At 37.9% G+C, this 23634-nt stretch overlaps 2 protein-coding genes across 2 annotated transcripts; both read left to right on the top strand.

Annotated features, from left to right (window-relative positions):
• Positions 1-12121: 12121 nt before the first annotated feature.
• LOC308702160 (interferon-induced protein 44-like) lies at positions 12122-16740 on the top strand (the record flags this gene model as incomplete). The annotated part of the gene is made up of 8 exons (XM_081384827.1): positions 12122-12145; positions 14742-15288; positions 15416-15470; positions 15554-15749; positions 15859-16011; positions 16117-16288; positions 16377-16477; positions 16555-16740. 8 exons carry the CDS (start codon positions 12122-12124, stop codon positions 16738-16740), a joined length of 1434 nt encoding a protein of 477 aa, XP_081240953.1.
• Positions 16741-18243: 1503 nt separating this feature from the next.
• On the top strand, positions 18244-22357 carry LOC308702032 (interferon-induced protein 44-like). Its single transcript, XM_081384612.1, has 8 exons — positions 18244-18425; positions 18592-19099; positions 19264-19318; positions 19392-19587; positions 19681-19833; positions 19920-20091; positions 21146-21246; positions 21324-22357. Exons 2-8 carry the CDS (start codon positions 18592-18594, stop codon positions 21507-21509), a joined length of 1371 nt encoding a protein of 456 aa, XP_081240738.1. The 5' UTR covers positions 18244-18425; the 3' UTR covers positions 21510-22357.
• Positions 22358-23634: the final 1277 nt, after the last annotated feature.

The raw sequence follows: 23634 nt of genomic DNA, 5'->3' as shown, positions 1-23634 counted from the left end.
TTAGCTGTAAAGTGATAAATATTAGAACCTCATTGTGTAAGAAACATAGGGGGAACAGAATTCGACGGCAAAAAAAACAGCTGTCGGAATCCGTTCCCCCTCTCACATTATGAGAGATGTTGATGTAATGGCTTAAAAATGCTGATTTTATTTTTGTGTGTGGATGTTGCTTAACTTGCATCAGTTTAAATCATATATTTTTTTGCCTTTTATTATGATAGGACAGTATACTATCAAGAAACTTTGACGAAACGGGACTTGAACTCGGGTCGCCCAAAGCTAAAAAAAAGATTGCCAAGGCACTGACCACTTGGCTATTGGGCTGTGTAATTAGCTGTAAAGTGATAAATATTAGAACCTCATTGTGTAAGACACATAGGGGGAACAGAATTCGACGGCAAAAAAAACAGCTGTCGGAATCCGTTCCCCCTCTCACATTATGAGAGATGTTGATGTAATGGCTTAAAAATGCTGATTTTATTTTTTTTGTGGATGGAGCTTAACTTGCATCAGTTTAAATAATATATTTGTTTGCCTTTTATTATGATAGGACAGTATACTATCAAGAAAGTTTGACGAAACGGGACTTGAACTCGGGTCGCCCAAAGCTAAAAAAAAATATTGTCAGGGCTCTGACCACTTGGCTATTGGGCTGTGTAATTAGCTGTAAAGTGATAAATATTAGAACCTCATTGTGTAAGAAACATAGGGGCAACAGAATTCGACAGCAAAAAAAAACAGCTGTCGGAATCCGTTCCCCCTCTCCCATTATGAGAGGTGTTGATGTAAGGGCTTAAAAAATGCTGATTTTATTTTTGTGTGTGGATGGAGCTTAACTTGCATCAGTTTAAATAATATATTGTTTTGCCTTTTATTATGATAGGACAGTATACTATCAAGAAACTTTGACGAAACGGGACTTGAACTCAGGTCGCCCAAAGCTAAAAAAAATATTATCAGGGCACTGACCACTTGGCTATTGGGCTGTGTAATTAGCTGTAAAGTGCTAAATATTAGAACCTCATTGTGTAAGAAACATAGGGGGAACAGAATTCGACGGCAAAAAAACAGCTGTTGGAATCCGTTCCCCCTCTCCCATTATAAGAAGTGTTGATGTAATGGCTTAAAAATGCTGATTTTATTTTTGTTTGTGAATGGAGCTTAACTTGCATCAGTTTAAATAATATATTTTTTTGCCTTTTATTATGATAGGACAGTATACTATCAAGAAAGTTTGACGAAACGGGACTTGAACTCGGGTCGCCCAAAGCTAAAAAAAATATTGTCAGGGCACTGACCACTTGGCTATTGGGCTGTGTAAGTAGCTGTAAAGTGATAAATATTAGAACCTCATTGTGTAAGAAACATAGGGGGAACAGAATTCGACGGCAAAAAAACAGCTGTCGGAATCCGTTCCCCCTCTCCCATTATGAGAGGTGTTGATGTAATGGCTTAAAAAATGCTGATTTTATTTTTGTTTGTGGATGGAGCTTAACTTGCATCAGTTTAAATAATATATTTTTTTGCCTTTTATTATGATAGGACAGTATACTATCAAGAAAGTTTGACGAAACGGGACTTGAACTCGGGTCGCCCAAAGCTAAAAAAAAGATTGTCAGGGCACTGACCACTTGGCTATTGGGCTGTGTCATTAACTGTAAAGTGATAAATATTAGAACCTCATTGTGTAAGAAACATAGGGGGAACAGAATTCGACGGCAAAAAAACAGCTGTCGAAATCCGTTCCCCCACTCCCATTATGAGAGGTGTTGATGTAATGGCTTAAAAAATGCTGATTTTATTTTTGTGTGTGGATGGAGCTTAACTTGCATCAGTTTAAAGAATATGTTTTTTTGCCTTTTATTATGATAGGAAAGTATACTATCAAGAAAGTTTGACGAACCGGGACTTGAACTCGGGTCGCCCAAAGCTAAAAAAAAAATATTATCAGGGCACTGACCACTTGGCTATTGGGCTGTGTAATTAGCCGTAAAGTGATAAATATTAGAACCTCATTGTGTAAGAAACATAGGGGGAACAGAATTCGACGGCAAAAAAACAGCTGTCGGAATCCGTTCCCCCTCTCCCATTATAAGAAGTGTTGATGTAATGGCTTAAAAAATGCTGATTTTATTTTTGTGTGTGGATGGAGCTTAACTTGCATCAGTTTAAATAATATATTTTTTTGCCTTTTATTATGATAGGACAGTATACTATCAAGAAAGTTTGACGAAACGGGACTTGAACTCGGGTCGCCCAAAGCTAAACAAAAGATTGCCAGGGAACTGACCACTTGGCTATTGGGCTGTGTAATTAGCTGTAAAGTGATAAATATTAGAACCTCATTGTGTAAGAAACATAGGGGGAACAGAATTCGACGGCAAAAAAACAGCTGTCGGAATCCGTTCCCCCTCTCCCATTATGAGAGGTGTTGATGTAATGGCTTAAAAAATGCTGATTTTATTTTTGTGTGTGGATGGAGCTTAACTTGCATCAGTTTAAATAATATATTTTTTTGCCTTTTATTATGATAGGACAGTATACTATCAAGAAAGTTTGACGAAACGGGACTTGAACTCGGGTCGCCCAAAGCTAAAAAAAAGATTGCCAGGGCATTGACCACTTGGCTATTGGGCTGTGTAATTAGCTGTAAAGTGATAAATATTAGAACCTCATTGTGTAAGAAACATAGGGGGAACAGAATTCGACGGCAAAAAAACAGCTGTCGGAATCCGTTCCCCCTCTCCCATTATAAGAAGTGTTGATGTAATGGCTTAAAAATGCTGATTTTATTTTTGTTTGTGGATGGAGCTTAACTTGCATCAGTTTAAATAATATATTTTTTTGCCTTTTATTATGATAGGACAGTACACTATCAAGAAAGTTTGACGAAACGGGACTTGAACTCGGGTCGCCCAAAGCTAAAAAAAAGATTGCCAGGGCACTGACCACTTGGCTATTGGGCTGTGTAATTAGCTGTAAAGTGATAAATATTAGAACCTCATTGTGTAAGAAACATAGGGGGAACAGAATTCGACGGCAAAAAAACAGCTGTCGGAATCCGTTCCCCCTCTCCCATTATGAGAGGTGTTGATGTAATGGCTTAAAAAATGCTGATTTTATTTTTGTGTGTGGATGGAGCTTAACTTGCATCAGTTTAAATAATATATTTTTTTGCCTTTTATTATGATAGGACAGTATACTATCAAGAAAGTTTGACGAAACGGGACTTGAACTCGGGTCGCCCAAAGCTAAAAAAAAGATTGTCAGGGCACTGACCACTTGGCTATTGGGCTGTGTCATTAACTGTAAAGTGATAAATATTAGAACCTCATTGTGTAAGAAACATAGGGGGAACAGAATTCGACGGCAAAAAAACAGCTGTCGAAATCCGTTCCCCCACTCCCATTATGAGAGGTGTTGATGTAATGGCTTAAAAAATGCTGATTTTATTTTTGTGTGTGGATGGAGCTTAACTTGCATCAGTTTAAAGAATATGTTTTTTTGCCTTTTATTATGATAGGAAAGTATACTATCAAGAAAGTTTGACGAACCGGGACTTGAACTCGGGTCGCCCAAAGCTAAAAAAAAAATATTATCAGGGCACTGACCACTTGGCTATTGGGCTGTGTAATTAGCCGTAAAGTGATAAATATTAGAACCTCATTGTGTAAGAAACATAGGGGGAACAGAATTCGACGGCAAAAAAACAGCTGTCGGAATCCGTTCCCCCTCTCCCATTATAAGAAGTGTTGATGTAATGGCTTAAAAAATGCTGATTTTATTTTTGTGTGTGGATGGAGCTTAACTTGCATCAGTTTAAATAATATATTTTTTTGCCTTTTATTATGATAGGACAGTATACTATCAAGAAAGTTTGACGAAACGGGACTTGAACTCGGGTCGCCCAAAGCTAAAAAAAAGATTGCCAGGGCATTGACCACTTGGCTATTGGGCTGTGTAATTAGCTGTAAGGTAATAAATATTAGAACCTCATTGTGTAAGACACATAGGGGGAACAGAATTCGACGGCAAAAAAAACAGCTGTCGGAATCCGTTCCCCCTCTCACATTATGAGAGATGTTGATGTAATGGCTTAAAAATGCTGATTTTATTTTTTTTGTGGATGGAGCTTAACTTGCATCAGTTTAAATAATATATTTGTTTGCCTTTTATTATGATAGGACAGTATACTATCAAGAAAGTTTGACGAAACGGGACTTGAACTCGGGTCGCCCAAAGCTAAAAAAAAATATTGTCAGGGCTCTGACCACTTGGCTATTGGGCTGTGTAATTAGCTGTAAAGTGATAAATATTAGAACCTCATTGTGTAAGAAACATAGGGGGAACAGAATTCGACGGCAAAAAAAACAGCTGTCGGAATCCGTTCCCCCTCTCCCATTATGAGAGGTGTTGATGTAAGGGCTTAAAAAATGCTGATTTTATTTTTGTGTGTGGATGGAGCTTAACTTGCATCAGTTTAAATAATATATTTTTTTGCCTTTTATTATGATAGGACAGTATACTATCAAGAAACTTTGACGAAACGGGACTTGAACTCGGGTCGCCCAAAGCTAAAAAAAATTTATTATCAGGGCACTGACCACTTGGCTATTGGGCTGTGTAATTAGCTGTAAAGTGATAAATATTAGAACCTCATTGTGTAAGAAACATAGGGGGAACAGAATTCGACGGCAAAAAAACAGCTGTCGGAATCCGTTCCCCCTCTCCCATTATAAGAAGTGTTGATGTAATGGCTTAAAAATGCTGATTTTATTTTTGTTTGTGGATGGAGCTTAACTTGCATCAGTTTAAATAATATATTTTTTTTGCCTTTTATTGTGATAGGACAGTATACTATCAAGAAAGTTTGACGAAACGGGACTTGAACTCGGGTCGCCCAAAGCTAAAAAAAAGATTGCCAGGGAACTGACCACTTGGTTATTGGGCTGTGTAATTAGCTGTAAAGTGATAAAATATTAGAACCCCTAATTGTGTAAGAAACATAGGGGGAACAGAATTCGACGGCAAAAAAAACAGCTGTCGGAATCCGTTCCCCCTCTCACATTATGAGAGATGTTGATGTAATGGCTTAAAAAATGCTGATTTTATTTTTGTGTGTGGATGGAGCTTAACTTGCATCAGTTTAAATCATATATTTTTTTGCCTTTTATTATGATAGGACAGTATACTATCAAGAAGCTTTGACGAAACGGGACTTGAACTCGGGTCGCCCAAAGCTAAAAAAAAGATTGCCAAGGCACTGACCACTTGGCTATTGGGCTGTGTAATTAGCTGTAAAGTGATAAATATTAGAACCTCATTGTGTAAGACACATAGGGGGAACAGAATTCGACGGCAAAAAAAACAGCTGTCGGAATCCGTTCCCCCTCTCACATTATGAGAGATGTTGATGTAATGGCTTAAAAATGCTGATTTTATTTTTGTGTGTGGATGGAGCTTAACTTGCATCAGTTTAAATCATATATTTTTTTGCCTTTTATTATGATAGGACAGTATACTATCAAGAAACTTTGACGAAACGGGACTTGAACTCGGGTCGCCCAAAGCTAAAAAAAAGATTGCCAAGGCACTGACCACTTGGCTATTGGGCTGTGTAATTAGCTGTAAAGTGATAAATATTAGAACCTCATTGTGTAAGACACATAGGGGGAACAGAATTCGACGGCAAAAAAAACAGCTGTCGGAATCCGTTCCCCCTCTCACATTATGAGAGATGTTGATGTAATGGCTTAAAAATGCTGATTTTATTTTTTTTGTGGATGGAGCTTAACTTGCATCAGTTTAAATAATATATTTGTTTGCCTTTTATTATGATAGGACAGTATACTATCAAGAAAGTTTGACGAAACGGGACTTGAACTCGGGTCGCCCAAAGCTAAAAAAAAATATTGTCAGGACACTGACCACTTGGCTATTGGGCTGTGTAATTAGCTGTAAAGTGATAAATATTAGAACCTCATTGTGTAAGAAACATAGGGGGAACAGAATTCGACGGCAAAAAATCAGCTGTCGGAATCCGTTCCCCCTCTCCCATTATGAGAGGTGTTGATGTAATGGCTTAAAAAATGCTGATTTTATTTTTGTGTGTGGATGGAGCTTAACTTGCATCAGTTTAAATAATATATTTTTTTGCCTTTTATTATGATAGGACAGTATACTATCAAGAAAGTTTGACGAAACGGGACTTGAACTCGGGTCGCCCAAAGCTAAAAAAAAGATTGCCAGGGCACTGACCACTTGGCTATTGGGCTGTGTAATTAGCTGTAAAGTGATAAATATTAGAACCTCATTGTGTAAGAAACATAGGGGGAACAGAATTCGACGGCAAAAAAACAGCTGTCGGAATCCGTTCCCCCTCTCCCATTATGAGAGGTGTTGATGTAATGGCTTAAAAAATGCTGATTTTATTTTTGTGTGTGGATGGAGCTTAACTTGCATCAGTTTAAATAATATATTTTTTTGCCTTTTATTATGATAGGACAGTATACTATCAAGAAAGTTTGACGAAACGGGACTTGAACTCGGGTCGCCCAAAGCTAAAAAAAAGATTGTCAGGGCACTGACCACTTGGCTATTGGGCTGTGTCATTAACTGTAAAGTGATAAATATTAGAACCTCATTGTGTAAGAAACATAGGGGGAACAGAATTCGACGGCAAAAAAACAGCTGTCGAAATCCGTTCCCCCACTCCCATTATGAGAGGTGTTGATGTAATGGCTTAAAAAATGCTGATTTTATTTTTGTGTGTGGATGGAGCTTAACTTGCATCAGTTTAAAGAATATGTTTTTTTGCCTTTTATTATGATAGGAAAGTATACTATCAAGAAAGTTTGACGAACCGGGACTTGAACTCGGGTCGCCCAAAGCTAAAAAAAAAATATTATCAGGGCACTGACCACTTGGCTATTGGGCTGTGTAATTAGCCGTAAAGTGATAAATATTAGAACCTCATTGTGTAAGAAACATAGGGGGAACAGAATTCGACGGCAAAAAAACAGCTGTCGGAATCCGTTCCCCCTCTCCCATTATAAGAAGTGTTGATGTAATGGCTTAAAAAATGCTGATTTTATTTTTGTGTGTGGATGGAGCTTAACTTGCATCAGTTTAAATAATATATTTTTTTGCCTTTTATTATGATAGGACAGTATACTATCAAGAAAGTTTGACGAAACGGGACTTGAACTCGGGTCGCCCAAAGCTAAAAAAAAGATTGCCAGGGCATTGACCACTTGGCTATTGGGCTGTGTAATTAGCTGTAAAGTAATAAATATTAGAACCTCATTGTGTAAGACACATAGGGGGAACAGAATTCGACGGCAAAAAAAACAGCTGTCGGAATCCGTTCCCCCTCTCACATTATGAGAGATGTTGATGTAATGGCTTAAAAATGCTGATTTTATTTTTTTTGTGGATGGAGCTTAACTTGCATCAGTTTAAATAATATATTTGTTTGCCTTTTATTATGATAGGACAGTATACTATCAAGAAAGTTTGACGAAACGGGACTTGAACTCGGGTCGCCCAAAGCTAAAAAAAAATATTGTCAGGGCTCTGACCACTTGGCTATTGGGCTGTGTAATTAGCTGTAAAGTGATAAATATTAGAACCTCATTGTGTAAGAAACATAGGGGGAACAGAATTCGACGGCAAAAAAAAACAGCTGTCGGAATCCGTTCCCCCTCTCCCATTATGAGAGGTGTTGATGTAAGGGCTTAAAAAATGCTGATTTTATTTTTGTGTGTGGATGGAGCTTAACTTGCATCAGTTTAAATAATATATTTTTTTGCCTTTTATTATGATAGGACAGTATACTATCAAGAAACTTTGACGAAACGGGACTTGAACTCGGGTCGCCCAAAGCTAAAAAAAATTTATTATCAGGGCACTGACCACTTGGCTATTGGGCTGTGTAATTAGCTGTAAAGTGATAAATATTAGAACCTCATTGTGTAAGAAACATAGGGGGAACAGAATTCGACGGCAAAAAAACAGCTGTCGGAATCCGTTCCCCCTCTCCCATTATAAGAAGTGTTGATGTAATGGCTTAAAAATGCTGATTTTATTTTTGTTTGTGGATGGAGCTTAACTTGCATCAGTTTAAATAATATATTTTTTTTGCCTTTTATTGTGATAGGACAGTATACTATCAAGAAAGTTTGACGAAACGGGACTTGAACTCGGGTCGCCCAAAGCTAAAAAAAAGATTGCCAGGGAACTGACCACTTGGTTATTGGGCTGTGTAATTAGCTGTAAAGTGATAAAATATTAGAACCCCTAATTGTGTAAGAAACATAGGGGGAACAGAATTCGACGGCAAAAAAAACAGCTGTCGGAATCCGTTCCCCCTCTCACATTATGAGAGATGTTGATGTAATGGCTTAAAAAATGCTGATTTTATTTTTGTGTGTGGATGGAGCTTAACTTGCATCAGTTTAAATCATATATTTTTTTGCCTTTTATTATGATAGGACAGTATACTATCAAGAAACTTTGACGAAACGGGACTTGAACTCGGGTCGCCCAAAGCTAAAAAAAAGATTGCCAAGGCACTGACCACTTGGCTATTGGGCTGTGTAATTAGCTGTAAAGTGATAAATATTAGAACCTCATTGTGTAAGACACATAGGGGGAACAGAATTCGACGGCAAAAAAAACAGCTGTCGGAATCCGTTCCCCCTCTCACATTATGAGAGATGTTGATGTAATGGCTTAAAAATGCTGATTTTATTTTTTTTGTGGATGGAGCTTAACTTGCATCAGTTTAAATAATATATTTGTTTGCCTTTTATTATGATAGGACAGTATACTATCAAGAAAGTTTGACGAAACGGGACTTGAACTCGGGTCGCCCAAAGCTAAAAAAAAATATTGTCAGGACACTGACCACTTGGCTATTGGGCTGTGTAATTAGCTGTAAAGTGATAAATATTAGAACCTCATTGTGTAAGAAACATAGGGGGAACAGAATTCGACGGCAAAAAATCAGCTGTCGGAATCCATTCCCCCTCTCCCATTATGAGAGGTGTTGATGTAATGGCTTAAAAAATGCTGATTTTATTTTTGTGTGTGGATGGAGCTTAACTTGCATCAGTTTAAATAATATATTTTTTTGCCTTTTATTATGATAGGACAGTATACTATCAAGAAAGTTTGACGAAACGGGACTTGAACTCGGGTCGCCCAAAGCTAAAAAAAAGATTGTCAGGGCACTGACCACTTGGCTATTGGGCTGTGTCATTAACTGTAAAGTGATAAATATTAGAACCTCATTGTGTAAGAAACATAGGGGGAACAGAATTCGACGGCAAAAAAACAGCTGTCGAAATCCGTTCCCCCACTCCCATTATGAGAGGTGTTGATGTAATGGCTTAAAAAATGCTGATTTTATTTTTGTGTGTGGATGGAGCTTAACTTGCATCAGTTTAAAGAATATGTTTTTTTGCCTTTTATTATGATAGGAAAGTATACTATCAAGAAAGTTTGACGAACCGGGACTTGAACTCGGGTCGCAATAAGTTGAAAAACAATGAATATCAGTGCAGATTGTACTGACCACTAGGCTATTGGGTTTAGGAAACAACTGCAATGTGATAAATATTATAACCTCATTGTGTAAGAAACATAGGGGGAACAGAATCCGACGGCAAAGTCAGCTGTCGAAATCCGTTCCCCCACCCCAATGATGAGAGATGTTGATGTATCGGCTTAAAATATGCTTATTCTATTCTGTGTGTGGATGGAGCTGAAACAGCATCAATTTTATAAATATTACAACCTCAGTGTGTCGAAAATATGGGGGGAACAGAATCCGACGGCCAAAAATACAGCTGTCGGAATCTGTTCCCCCACTCCCATTATGAGAGGTGTTGATGTAATGGCTTAAAAAATGCTGATTTTAATTTTGTGTGTGGATGGAGCTTAACTTGCATCAGTTTAAAGAATATATTTTTTTGCCTTTTATTATGATAGGACAGTATAGTAACAAGAACGTTTGACGAACCGGGACTTGAACTAAAAAACAATGAATGTCAGTGCAGACTGTACTGACCACTAGTATATTGGGTTCAGTAGTTAGCTGCAATGTGATAAATATTACAAACTCATTGTGTAAGAAACATAGGGGGAACAGAATCCGACGGCAAATAGTTCAGCTGTCGAAATCCGTTCCCCCACCCCAATGATGAGAGATGTTGATGTATCGGCTTAAACTATGCTTATTCTATTCTGTTTGTGGATGGAGCTTATACAGCATCATTTTGATAAATATTACAACCTCAGTGTGTCGAAAATATGGGGGGAACAGAATCCGACGGCCAAAAATACAGCTGTCGGAATCTGTTCCCCCACTCCCATTATGAGAGGTGTTGATGTAATGGCTTAAAAAAATGCTGATTTTATTTTTGTGTGTGGATGGAGCTAAACTTGCATCAGTTTAAAGAATATATTTTTTTGCCTTTTATTATGATAGGACAGTATAGTAACAAGAACGTTTGACGAACCGGGACTTGAACTAAAAAACAATGAATGTCAGTGCAGACTGTACTGACCACTAGGATATTGGGTTTAGTAGTTAGCTGCAATGTGATAAATATTACAAACTCATTGTGTAAGAAACATAGGGGGAACAGAATCCGACGGCAAATAGTTCAGCTGTCGAAATCCGTTCCCCCACCCCAATGATGAGAGATGTTGATGTATCGGCTTAAACTATGCTTATTCTATTCTGTGTGTGGATGGAGCTTATACAGCATCATTTTGATAAATATTACAACCTCAGTGTGTCGAAAATATGGGGGGAACAGAATCCGCCGGCAAAAAAAACAGCTGTCGGAATCCGTTCCCCCACTCCCATTATGAGAGGTGTTAATATAATGGCTTAAAAAAAAATGATTTTATTTTTGTGTGTGGATGGAGCTTAACTTGCATCAGTTTAAAGAATATATTTTTTTGCCTTTTATTATGATAGGACAGTATACTATCAAGAAAGTTTGACGAACCGGGACTTGAACTCGGGTCGAAATAAGCTGAAAAACAACAAATGTCAGTGCAGAGTGTACTGACCATTAGGCTATTGGATTCCATAAACAGATGTAATGTGATAAATATTATAACCTCATTGTGTAAGAAACATAGGGGGAACAGAATCCGACGGCAAATAGTTCAGCTGTCGAAATCCGTTCCCCCACCCCAATGATGAGAGATGTTGATGTAATGGCTTAAAATATGCTTATTCTATTCTATGTCTGGATGGAGCTTAAACAGCATCAATTTGATAAATATTACAACCTCAGTGTGTCGAAAATATGGGGGGAACAGAATCCGACGGCCAAAAATACAGCTGTCGAAATCCGTTCCCCTTCCCCTGCAAACTATTTGATGTGATGTTTACATCTGGAAGACGTATTTTTAAGAGTGTTTGCTCATCTGCAATACGTCTATAGGACGTTTCCTGTCAGATGTCAAATAGATGTTTAGAAGATGTCAGTTTAACATACATTCTAAATCATTACATCTTAAAGACATCTTCTAAACGTCTATTTGACATCTGACAGGAAACGTCCTATAGACGTATTGCAGATGAGCAAACACTCTTAAAAATAGGTCTTCCAGATGTAAACATCACATCAAATAGACGTGTGCTATCTGGGAGTGTTCGGTCAACTTCAATCTGAAAGAGAACTTAATGTTGGCGCTCATTTGTCTTTGCTTGAATGGTTTAAAAGCATTTGCAAGAATTAGAGCGCATCATATAATGTAACACCAGCCAAAGGATGACAGAAGAAACGGATGCTGCGTTAACTGCGTTAAATATTTATCTTCCCATTTCTACCAGTGACGCTTTATTCCAACTTCCCGCGTCGATCTGCGCACGTCAACAGCGCTACTTAGTTGTAGGTTGCCAGGTTGAGCTCACAAATGGGTTGAAATCTGTATGATGTGTTAATTGCGCGAGTAGGATGGGTTTCATAAAATATCTGGCAACTGGGTAACCTTGGAATAAATAATATATTGATGTGATTATTCGTATAACGACGTTTGGGCATACAAATTACGGGAGTTTCACGGAAGAAATTACAAAACGAGAGGGGGACGGGAGATGGGTGTGAAATACGGGAGACAGGTAGCTATATGATAACAAGCATATTGATCAGTTTTTTGTTTGGTTCATTACGTTGCATTCGGAGATCGAGTACTTTTGACTGACAAAATTCCAGCCACCGGAAACAACTGATAAAGTGAGTCGTAAACGTTGTGTACACAAATGTAGTATAATGCTCAAGTTTATGTGTAGCCTAGCCCCTGGTGATACTTCGAGCACAGTTGTATGTTGTATCGAGCCTTCTTAGAGATAGATTTTGATGCTATCATAGAAGTGCCCCAAGTTCAAAAGGCAATTTGACTGAAAACGAAAATACAGTCAATCTTAAAAGTGGTGTTTCCATATTCCATTCTAATTATGCTTTTACACGAAAGTTTGACTCGGATTAACAAAAAGAGCCTAGGTTCAATTTTGGTGACAGTTACCCTTTAACATGATCAGAGTTGTTTGCTATGTATTCAATTTAGATATGTAAAAGTAGCATTTTTTCTTTAGTTGTATATTTCAAAGTCACAACAACAATTGGGTATTTGGATATGACCGTCACCTTGGTCATATATCATGTAACTTAAGCTGCCAAAACAACACTGCCATTTCATTTAGGGATATTCAGCCAAAAAAAACTGACTTCATATAACCACAACCACCAAAGAATGTGGGTGTCATGGGGCAGATGTCTCTATTTTCCAATCTGCACGCGCGCTGGAGTCTCGCACGGGATAAGTATTACCTGGTGACCTCTAGTCATTTGTAATAATTGTCTGTCATCTTAATCCCGTGCGAATCGGCCATGTCTGTAATTTTTAAAGTAAAAATTCCCCCGCAAATGACCTATTTCGCCGAACACTGTCAGAGTGTATCTGAATGCTTTGTTTACATCGTGTTAAAATCACAAAAAAAGTTCGTATGGGGGAGGGAATATATTTTAACTCTGGAAATTTGAATTCCTACATCAAACTGAAAATGAGTTTATTTTTAGTCCATCTCCTACCCTGAAGTCCGTTTTGCAGAGATGGACTAAAAATGAACTCCCAAAACTTACTGACTGTCAGATTCTAGAAGATGGACTCTTTAAACAAGAGGATGTGGTGCTGGTCCTTCAAGAGTCACTCTCAATCTGTCTGTCTAAAGCCTATACAATTTTTATTTTACTACACTTCAGCTTGTGATTCTTATTAAGAGGGGGTACATTTTTAGGATTCTTTACCTAACCTAAGTCTCTGAGATCCTGACAACTTGCTCCTCTGGAGACTCCAGGTAGGTTGCAGTTCTGGAAAATGGTGGCGCGGAGACTAAAGGGTTCCTGATGTTTTCACACTTAATTCCTAATTCTTTTGCAGTTAACATGTGTATTTTCTTCTCCACCTGTATTTGTCTGACCCTGCTGACCCAATGAGCATTTCACTGTCCAATGGTCATGCCTTAACTGCAATTTCTAGTATTGCATTGCATTCTATTCACTAGAAATAATACTTAATAATACTAGAAATAATAATTTAAATGCCCATCCTTCTCAGGGGCATTTAATAATTTTTGACTTTTCAGTTTTAGTTAAATCTCTTTTTTGGCGTATTTTATCTGTAAAAGAAAACGTGCCTAATAATTCTGTACACATGAATATAAGGCATTTTTCATTTCTAGCCTTCATGAACAAGTATATATCACTTATAAATGATTAAATACAAAATGAATAGTAATTATTAAGATTAATGTGGTTTGGAATTGGTAAAATGTACCTGGAAAAAAAATATGATCAGAAAATCAACGTGCCTAATAATTCTGCACGTTTGGATTATTGTGATTCCTCCTTATATGTTGGAATGTCCCAATGTCACAGCTTCAAATAGTTCAAAATGCTGCTGCCAGATTTTTAACTGGGCTTCATAAATCAGAACGTATCACTCCAATTTTAATGACTCTTAATTGGTTGCCAGTGCATTGTAGAGTTGAATTTAAAATATTGCTGTTTTTTTAATCTCTAAATAGTCTGGCACCTTCTTTTTTGTCCGAACCTTTAAACTTGAATACTTCAGTCAGATGCTTGCTGTCCAAAAACAATAATACTCTGTCCCATCCCAGATCAAGTTTGAAGTCGAGAGGTGACCGTGTGTTTCAGTTGCTGGACCTAGTCTTCCTTTACCTCTGAGATCCCTATCCTCCATACTCGAGTTTAAACCTAAGTTAAAATCTCATCTTTTTACCCAGGCATTTAACTCATCATAAACTAGGCCTATAGAGGGCTGTGTCGTTTGATAAGAGGGACGAGGGGAGCTTGACGTTCCCTGTTCGCCTGTGGATGTAAAATGGCATACTACAAAAAGGTATATATCAATATTTCTTCAGAGAGAAAGGGGACTGAAAAAGTTAAGATACATAGCCTAGTTGCTATGAATGTTATAAAAGCAATAAATAAAGTGAACAAACACTCAATATTTATATACAATATAAAAGACTGTGTATTTTATATGATCATATTTTGCTTAGGTTTCAGTTTTGATTCTAGCTAATCAGTTTTGGTTAGTTCATATAGGGCTTTCACAACACAAATCATCTGACTGCTTTTGACTATGTGTTCCTATTAAAAAGAACTCAAATCATATATCCTTTTTCTTTTTAGATGGATACGTTGCCGTTCAGTTTCGGAGTGCCCTTTACTCGCAACGCTCCACTCACTTCTAGTTTACCAGAAGAGCAAAGAAAGCAGCTCTGTGGTTTGCTGGGCAATGTTGAACTGACTTTTCTCTACAAAGCTTCTGTTCATGGATATAATGCTTCTGCCTTCCATCAGCGATGTGACCGTCAGGGTCCAACTTTACTTGTAGCCTATAACAGATCAGGCTACATCTTTGGTGGATACACTAGTGTAGATTATACTCAAAGTGGACGGCAAATTACAGATGAGAAAGCTTTCCTGTTCAGTGTTCAAGGTGGAACCCTTCTCTGCATCAAAGTTTACAGTGGACAGTATGCACGTCTTGATGATGCTAAAGGGCCCAGCTTTGGCCAACAGTTGTACTTTTGCTACAAAGACCAACCAGTGGTGTATCATCAAGGAGGGAGTGCATTTTATCCAGTGAGGGTTAATGCGTTTGATTGTAGTCCTGCTACACTGTATGGGAATGACACTCAACTAATTGAATGTGAAGTGTACAAAGTGGATCAGAGTAAGTCAACTATCAGAATAAATATAGTTATGTACAGTAAAATAATGTTATAAAATCCAGTGTCTTTCAATAATTACTAATTTAATATAAATTGTTTACTTTACTCCAACAGGAAGAACTCTGTCAGAGCCTCTGGTCAGTGTCAAGGAGAAACCATGGAGGAATGTTCTGTGGACAGCTGAGTATGTTTTTCTGTTGCTGAAATCATTCATTAATAAAATAAAATGTCATTTTGATTAAATAAAATTTGTGATTTGTTTTGTAGACAAAGAGACAAACTCATGGAATCGATCAGGAATTATAATCCCATGATGACATCTATAAGTCGGGTCAGAATCCTAATGATCGGTCCTGTTGGTGCTGGAAAATCCAGTTTCTTCAACTCCATCAACTCCATCTTCATGGGCCGCATGACCAGCAAAGCCATGTCAGGATCTGCAGGCACTAGTCTCACCACACAGGTACAGATTCACCAGGATTCATAGTGTTTCCTACAGAAGTCTCTCTTCAGGTCGAGGAACAGCTCTTGATGACTTCAGATCTTGATGTGTTTCTCTTCTTGGTTGGTAGTTTCGCACATACCCAGTGAAAGACGGTCGTGAAGGAAAGCCATTGCCATTTGTGTTGTGTGACACCATGGGACTCGAGGAGCAATCAGGTGCAGGACTGGATATTGATGACATCAGCAGCATTCTTCAAGGTCACGTACCAGACCGCTATAAAGTAAGTGAATAGTTTCATGTTTCTGGGACTGGAAATGTATATTTTTTAGTAAAATCGTAAAAGTAAAACAAGTACAATATTTCATTTACATAACATTCAATTCAGTTCAACCCCATGGCACCATTTCAACCGGATGAGCAAAAGGCCTCCAGACCTGCATCTCTACAGGAGAAGATCCACTGTGTGGTGTACGTGATCGACGCCACCAAAATCTCCCTCATGTCCAGCAAACTAGAGGAAAAACTCGCTGCCATACGCAAAAAAGTGAACTCACTGGGTAAGTGAACATGTTAATGCCAATCATGTGACTAATCCAAAGTAGGTTATACATTGAGCAACCTGCATGTGACATATATTATTTCCAGACATTTCCCAGATCATCTTGATGACAAAAGTAGATGAAGCATGTCCTCTAGTGGAGGAAGATCTTCAAAGCCTTTATGTCAGTTCCTACATCAAGACGAAGGTGAGACATGATCACATGATCACATGAGCTGTTCCCACAGGACTCAGAGTGACTGAGATGTTGTTTTGTCTCTGCAGGTGCAGGAGGTGAGCTCTCGGTTAGGTGTGCCGGTGTCTTGTGTGTTACCGGTGAAGAACTACAGTCAGGAGCTGGAGCTGGAGCTCAACTGTGACGTCCTGCTTCTCACGGCGCTACAGCAGATGCTCAACTTTGCAGACGACTATCTGGATGATGTTGGTCCCATGGAGGACAAACCCAAATAAAGTGCTGTGTGTCATAGGATCGATCAGGATAGATACTTCTTGATCTTAAGTTAGAAGATTGTTATTCTGTTCTGTTTTCCTGGTCTAGTTCTTTTTTTAGTCATAGAAAATGCATTAAAGAAAATGCAAATAAGGTATTTACTTGACTACTTGACTACAAATTTCCAGAAATTTTTTTTGGAGAGTTCAATATGCTAAAACTGAATAATATAAAGAATATATAAAAAAACACACTTCTTTTGATAAATGGATCTTTCTTTATTTTGTGATTTAAGCTTGAAAATGTATTTTACACCTGTGCAAAATAAAAATGAATAATACACATTTCAAATACTTTATCATGTCCATGTATAAAAAATATATAAAAGTGAAACAATTTAAAATGTCTAATTAGGTTTTTTTTTTTCTCAACAAAATACATGCTTTGGAACACAACCGAATGTATTAATAGGTCATGACGTTGCTAATTTACCTACATGCTAAATCAGACTTTTTATTTTTACACTTTACATAAACACAATCACAGAACGCAATAAGCTGGAAAAAAATACATTGACAAATGTAGTAAATATTTATCTCTGTAGAACTGCTATGTAGGTGTATGCGTCTTGGGTTACAGATGGTGTTTTTTTTCTTTTTCTTTTTTTCTCATCCACTGCAAAAAGATTTGATGCGTTCACCCCTCATCACACCACAGTTGTTTTCCTCCAGCGAAACAGGACGGCTGCGTTTGCATGATGAGACTGAGATGATTGAGATGTTGTTTTGTCTCTGCAGGAGCAGGAGGTGAGCTCTCGGTTAGGTGTGCCAGTGTCTTGTGTGTTACCGGTGAAGAACTACAGTCAGGAGCTGGAGAGTCAGATGGTAACGCAAAGGCTATGGGTTAAATTCTCAATACCGGCAGGAAATGATTGAGGTGCCCGTGAGCAAGGCACCTAACCCCCAATCGCTCACCGGGCGCCTCTGTGAATGCCTGCCCACTGCTCTAAGTGTGTGTCCTGTCAAGGTTTGCAGTTTGTGTGTGTTCACTACTCCTAACTTGGATGGGTTAAATGCAGAGGACAAATTGCATTCACATGTCACTTTCACTTTTAACAGTGATGTCCTGCGTCTCACCGGCGCCGCTCGACTTTGCAGATGACAGATCTGGATGATGTTTGTCACGTGGAGAACACCTTACTAATAAATCGCTGCTGTTGGAGATTTTTCTTTTGGGGCTGTAATGGTTTTAAATTTCCTGAGTGTTAATGAATGATTGTGTTTCTGTCTTTTTACCAAAGGCATGTATGATGCTCTGTTCTAGTATTTTCCTTTGCTATGCTAACACGATTCATTGAAATTTAATTAGGACATTTTTCTTAAATATAATTATCAGATTACAGAAATACGTTGATTATTAAATTGATCACGGTAAAGCGCAAAGTGTTACAACCATACCTGTTCTCTATTCCTTTCTTTATGTGTACTGCACCTTTAAATCCTTTGAGGTTCAGTGTCAACGTCACTATTGTTAAAAAAAAAAAAAATCTCCATGAGATGAATGCTTTCATAGAGACGTTTTATATAACATTAATATTACCCTCAGAAACACGCCAGTGCAAATATCAGTGCAGTTAGAGCGGTCAAAGTCCACAAAAGAAGCAGCATTTCGAAGTTTCTAGCAAAGAGCGAGTGTTCTACGAAACGTAAGTTCCAGTATTTAACGTTAAGATTAGCCGTAAGTTACGTTAATTCCTGTTATCAGTATTGATACACAAATGGCACTTTCTCTTTGAAGGCCAAAGACTGCGTTATAAAGATTGTGTGGAGATTATTATTTTTTTTTCTTACTTATATGTTCTTTTGTCACAGATGCAAAAAGCCAAAGTTAGAAAAGTCAGCACAGATCCCCTCACTTCTAATTTACCCGAAGAGCGAAAAGAGCAGCTCTGTGCTTCACTAGGGAATGTTGAACTGACTCTTCTCTACAAAGCTTCTGTTCATGGATATAATGCTTCTGCCTTCCACAAGCGATGTGACCGTCAGGGTCCAACTTTACTTGTAGCCTATAACAGATCAGGCTACATCTTTGGTGGATACACTAGTGTAGATTATACTCAAAGTGGACTGGAAATTACAGATGAGGAAGCTTTCCTGTTCAGCTTTCAAGGTGGAACCTGTAGCTACATCAAAGTTAACAGTGGATATAATGCACGTTACGATGATGCTAAATGGCCCAATTTTGGACAGTTGTACTTTTGCTACAACAACCAACCAGTTGTGCATCATCAAGGAGGGAGTGCATTTAACATTAATACTGCATCAATGTATGGGAATGACACTCAACTGAGTGAATGTGAGGTGTATAAAGTGGAACAGGGTAAGTCAATCATCAGCTTTATTACCAACCTATAGGCCTATTCTAATTTCTACACACAAAATCAAGTACAAATAAAAATGTTGTCTCTTTAATATAATTAACTTATTTGTTGTCTTTTAACATTACTCCCATAAAAAGTTCTATCTTTATTCAACAATTCCCAGAGCCTCAAGTCAGCATTGAGGAGAAACCATGGAGGAATGTTCTGTGGACACCTGAGTATGTTTCTTCTTAATCTCTATTTTGCTCATTTCCTATGGAAAAATGAAATAATAAAACCGATCTGTTGTAGACGAAGAGATGAGCTCATGGGATTGATCAGGAATCATAAACCCCTGATGACGTCTATCAGCCGTGTTCGAATCCTAATGGTCGGTCCTGTTGGTGCTGGAAAATCCAGTTTCTTCAACTCCATCAACTCAATCTTCACTGGTCATGTGACCAATAAAGCTATGTCAGGATCTGCAGGCACTAGTCTGACCGTACAGGTACAGATTCAACAGGACTTCAGGACCTGCCCTGGCTTGTGTCATGAAACAACTATTGTTCCACAATGAATAATGATTCCTGTTTGTTGGTAGTTTCGCACATACCCAGTGAATGACGGTCGTGAAGGAAAGCCATTGCCATTTGTGTTGTGTGACACCATGGGACTCGAGGAGCAATCAGGTGCAGGACTGGATATTGATGACATCAGCAGCATTCTTCAAGGTCACGTACCAGACCGCTATAAAGTAAGTGAATAGTTTCATGTTTCTGGGCTTGGAAATGTATATTTATTAGTAAAATTGTTCTTTCATTTCTATTACTTTCAATTCAGTTCAACCCCATGGCACCATTTCAACCGGATGAGCAAAAGGCCTCCAGACCTGCATCTCTACAGGAGAAGATCCACTGTGTGGTGTACGTGATCGACGCCACCAAAATCTCCCTCATGTCCAGCAAACTAGAGGAAAAACTCGCTGCCATACGCAGAAAAGTGAACTCACTGGGTAAGTGAACATATTCAGTGTTTCCCCTACCATTGTGCTCAAAACGACCCCCATGAAAGAATGACAATAAATAAATAAATAAAAATAAATAATGGACACGCGAGCTACATGTAGTAACTTTAGCAGCTATGATTTTCGCTGTATACCAGTTCAGTACACTTGAAATCTAATCGCGTTTTAGACTTGTGTGTGAATATTAAACTGCAAAAAGACTATTTAAATATGAATCCTACATGTTCTGTGTGAATGAATGGTGCAGACGACGTGCAGTTTCATTTACCACACACACACGCACACACATACGCTGAAGTATGTGTGACACTTTTTATAGGCAATTTATTTATTGCCTATTAGGACACGAATGCATGAACTTCCTCTCCAGACTCTAGATCCGCTCTGAAAGTCACTTCGCAACCGCTTCATTTGAAAAAAAACTATGGTCATGTCATAAACACAGAATAACTCAAAGGTCATCATGGCAACCCGTCAAAATAAAAGTTCAGTTTAACTTGAAAGAAATATATTACTGTTGTACAGTAGAATTGAGATGCATCTCAATGTAATAATAATACTGACACTAATACAAATAAATTATCATCAAAACTTTATTTTTTAAGGAATAATCACAATTTTATTTTAACAGTAAAGCCCATTTTGCTGCACATTGTTTGACAAAAAGTTTAAATTCAAATGATTAAAAGAAATTTAATTAATGTTATATGGCTTCATTTGATTACCAGAGAAAACACAACACCGAATTTGTGTAAAAAACAAAACATTTTATAGAATTCTTTTTAAATATTGTATACGTTTAATAATTGTTTACAATAAAGGTTTGAAGATTTCAATTAATTCGATTAATTTTTGATTGATAAAAATTTTACACCACGTATCCGTAACTATTTTAGACACTATTTTCGGGGAATCTACCACCCCCCCTGAAAAAAAATCCTAGGGGAAACACTGATATTTATGCCAATCATGTGACTAATCCAAAGTAGGTTGTACATTGAGCAACCTGATAGTTGCATGTGACACATCTCAACATTTTCAGGCATCGCTCAGATCGTCTTGATGACAAAAGTAGATGAAGCATGTCCTCTAGTGGAGGAAGATCTTCAGAGCCTTTATGTCAGTTCCTACATCAAGACGAAGGTGAGACATGATCACATGATCACATGAGCTGTTCCCACAGGACTCAGAGTGACTGAGATGTTGTTTTGTCTCTGCAGGTGCAGGAAGTGAGCTCTCGGTTAGGTGTGCCGGTGTCTTGTGTGTTACCGGTGAAGAACTACAGTCAGGAGCTGGAGCTGGAGCTCAACTGTGACATCCTGCTTCTCACTGCGCTACAGCAGATGCTCCGCTTTGCAGACGACTATTTTGATGATATACGTCCTGTGGAGGGCAACCCTATATAAGGTTTTTTCTCAGTTCTTGTGGCTGATACCAGATTTGAAAAGCTCTACGAATCATTTACATAGCTTAAGGAAAGCTGATCACTATACCTCCAAACTAGTTGCTTTTTGGCGAAATTTGGCGTTTTTATTCAAAATATACATTTATGTGAATCACTTTCAATTTCAAATTTCAATCAATTTCAAGGTGAAATTGCAGGCACAATAAACCTCACAAGAATCGGAAATGTGTCTTTTAGCCAATCAGAATCATTGTCTGCTGTTCCGTAGATTAAAACTTTTTGCAATAATTGAGTATTTGCATTTGACCTTCACCTTGGTCATATATCATGTAATAAGCTGCCGCTTAGGTGTCATGTGGGGCAGAGGATGTCTCTAGTATTGTCCAATCAGCACGCGCGCTGGAGTCTTTGCTTTAAACAGAAACATATTATGTACGGTTGAATCAGGGCTGAGGTGCAGATGGAGCTGGTCCTGGCTAAAGGTTGAGGCAAAAGCAGAGGTGAGGGGAGTCCAGCACAGGTTCTCGCGGTCACAGTATGTTTTTTTTTTTTTTAAATGTAAAAAAAGTAACCCTTTTGTGAAAAAAGTGCCACCCTTTTTACCTTTTGTGAGTTTGCAGGTCTGTGATCTGGACACTCATCATTTGCTTTTATGCAGAAACATTCAGTACTTTTATACTAGTATTTCATTGAGCTATGAAAAAGTTTAACTGTAATTTCTCTGTACTTTTTACGCTTGATCTTCAAGACTGATGTTCTATAATTCTTCACTCTTGTTTTGATTTGTGGGCTATTGTGACTTTACACTCTGTATGAGGACTAATAAAGTTTGACTATTTTGTAGGCCTACTATGTATTTGGCATTAATCTACTTGATATTTTGAGACAAAAATGTAGCACAGATTGTTTACATAGACTAGTTGACTCAGTTAAAAATATCATTCATATTTGCTAAAGTAAACAAGAGTCAAAATGCCTCCAAGATGGGTGAAAATCTGCTACCCACCTTAATTTTAACGGACAAACGGGTGCGATTAGTCAATTAAATGTGCGAGGCGTCTGGTGTCATCCGCTTCCAGTTATTTAAGCTGCACGATAACAGCACGTTATGTTGCTGTTCATTTTCAACTCTTAGTTTCAAGTCTATAACATGAAAAGGTCAATGATAATTTTCAAACAACTACAACATAGAATATTATCTCTGGGGACTCAGACATTTTAGTGCTTTAGATTTGAGTGCAGCGTTCGACACTGTTGATGGCATTCTATTGTCACGCCTTGTACAGTATGTGGGCAAGAACACTGCAAGAATTTAATGCAAGATCAGTATCTTATCAAGTTTACAGTATAATATTACAAATTAGGACTTTCACACTGTTCTAAAGAAATGCAACTTTCCATGAGTAAAGTCCATTTTGGAATGAGCTATTCCTTATATTTAAAAGCAAAAACTGTATGTATGGCTTCCTGATCATTATTAAATATTATGACACTGGGTTAATGTGCGGTATCACCCTGGAGGCCGGTATGATGCTTCTTTTTGCAGTATCAAATGCTTATTTTTCTCTACTCTGACACCATCAGAGGTAATTTGGCCAAGGTTATGCCCAGATTTATCCTTCATTTGCATCCTTCATGTCAATGAACTCTTATGGTACTTTCTGGATATAATCCCAAACTGACTTGATTATAAGATGCCAAAAATTACCAAAATACACCAAACAACTTTGTTTAGCATATCAAAATGTTTTTAATATATTTTACTGTCCAACAGGTGTCATGTATATAAGAACTCTTTAGTTGAAACTGGAAACAATACACAACTGGAAAGTAATTGTGACAGACATGGAAACCTCTGGTGTTCATGTTACTAATGTTTGAGCAATGAGAACCTGTTTACTCAGACACAAAGCCAGGTGAGGAATCGCTGGGTGGTTCCCACACCACAGGTTCTTCTGTTTGCTCAAACTATTAGTGCAGTTTTTCATCTCCCTCAACACACATTGTTTTGAGAATTCATTAATTGTTGATACATTTCAATGCAAAAAAAAAAAAAAATGTTGCCATACCACAGGAATTAAGGAACTTACAATGTACAGGTTTGACTTGGGTGTAACATCCTAAGA

The sequence above is a fragment of the Scardinius erythrophthalmus genome (genome assembly GCF_964197995.2).
Source record: "Scardinius erythrophthalmus genome assembly, chromosome: 14".
Lineage (NCBI taxonomy): Eukaryota > Metazoa > Chordata > Actinopteri > Cypriniformes > Leuciscidae > Scardinius > Scardinius erythrophthalmus.
Note: the sequence above shows the minus strand (reverse complement) of the source record. Positions and strands in the feature narration are given on the sequence as shown.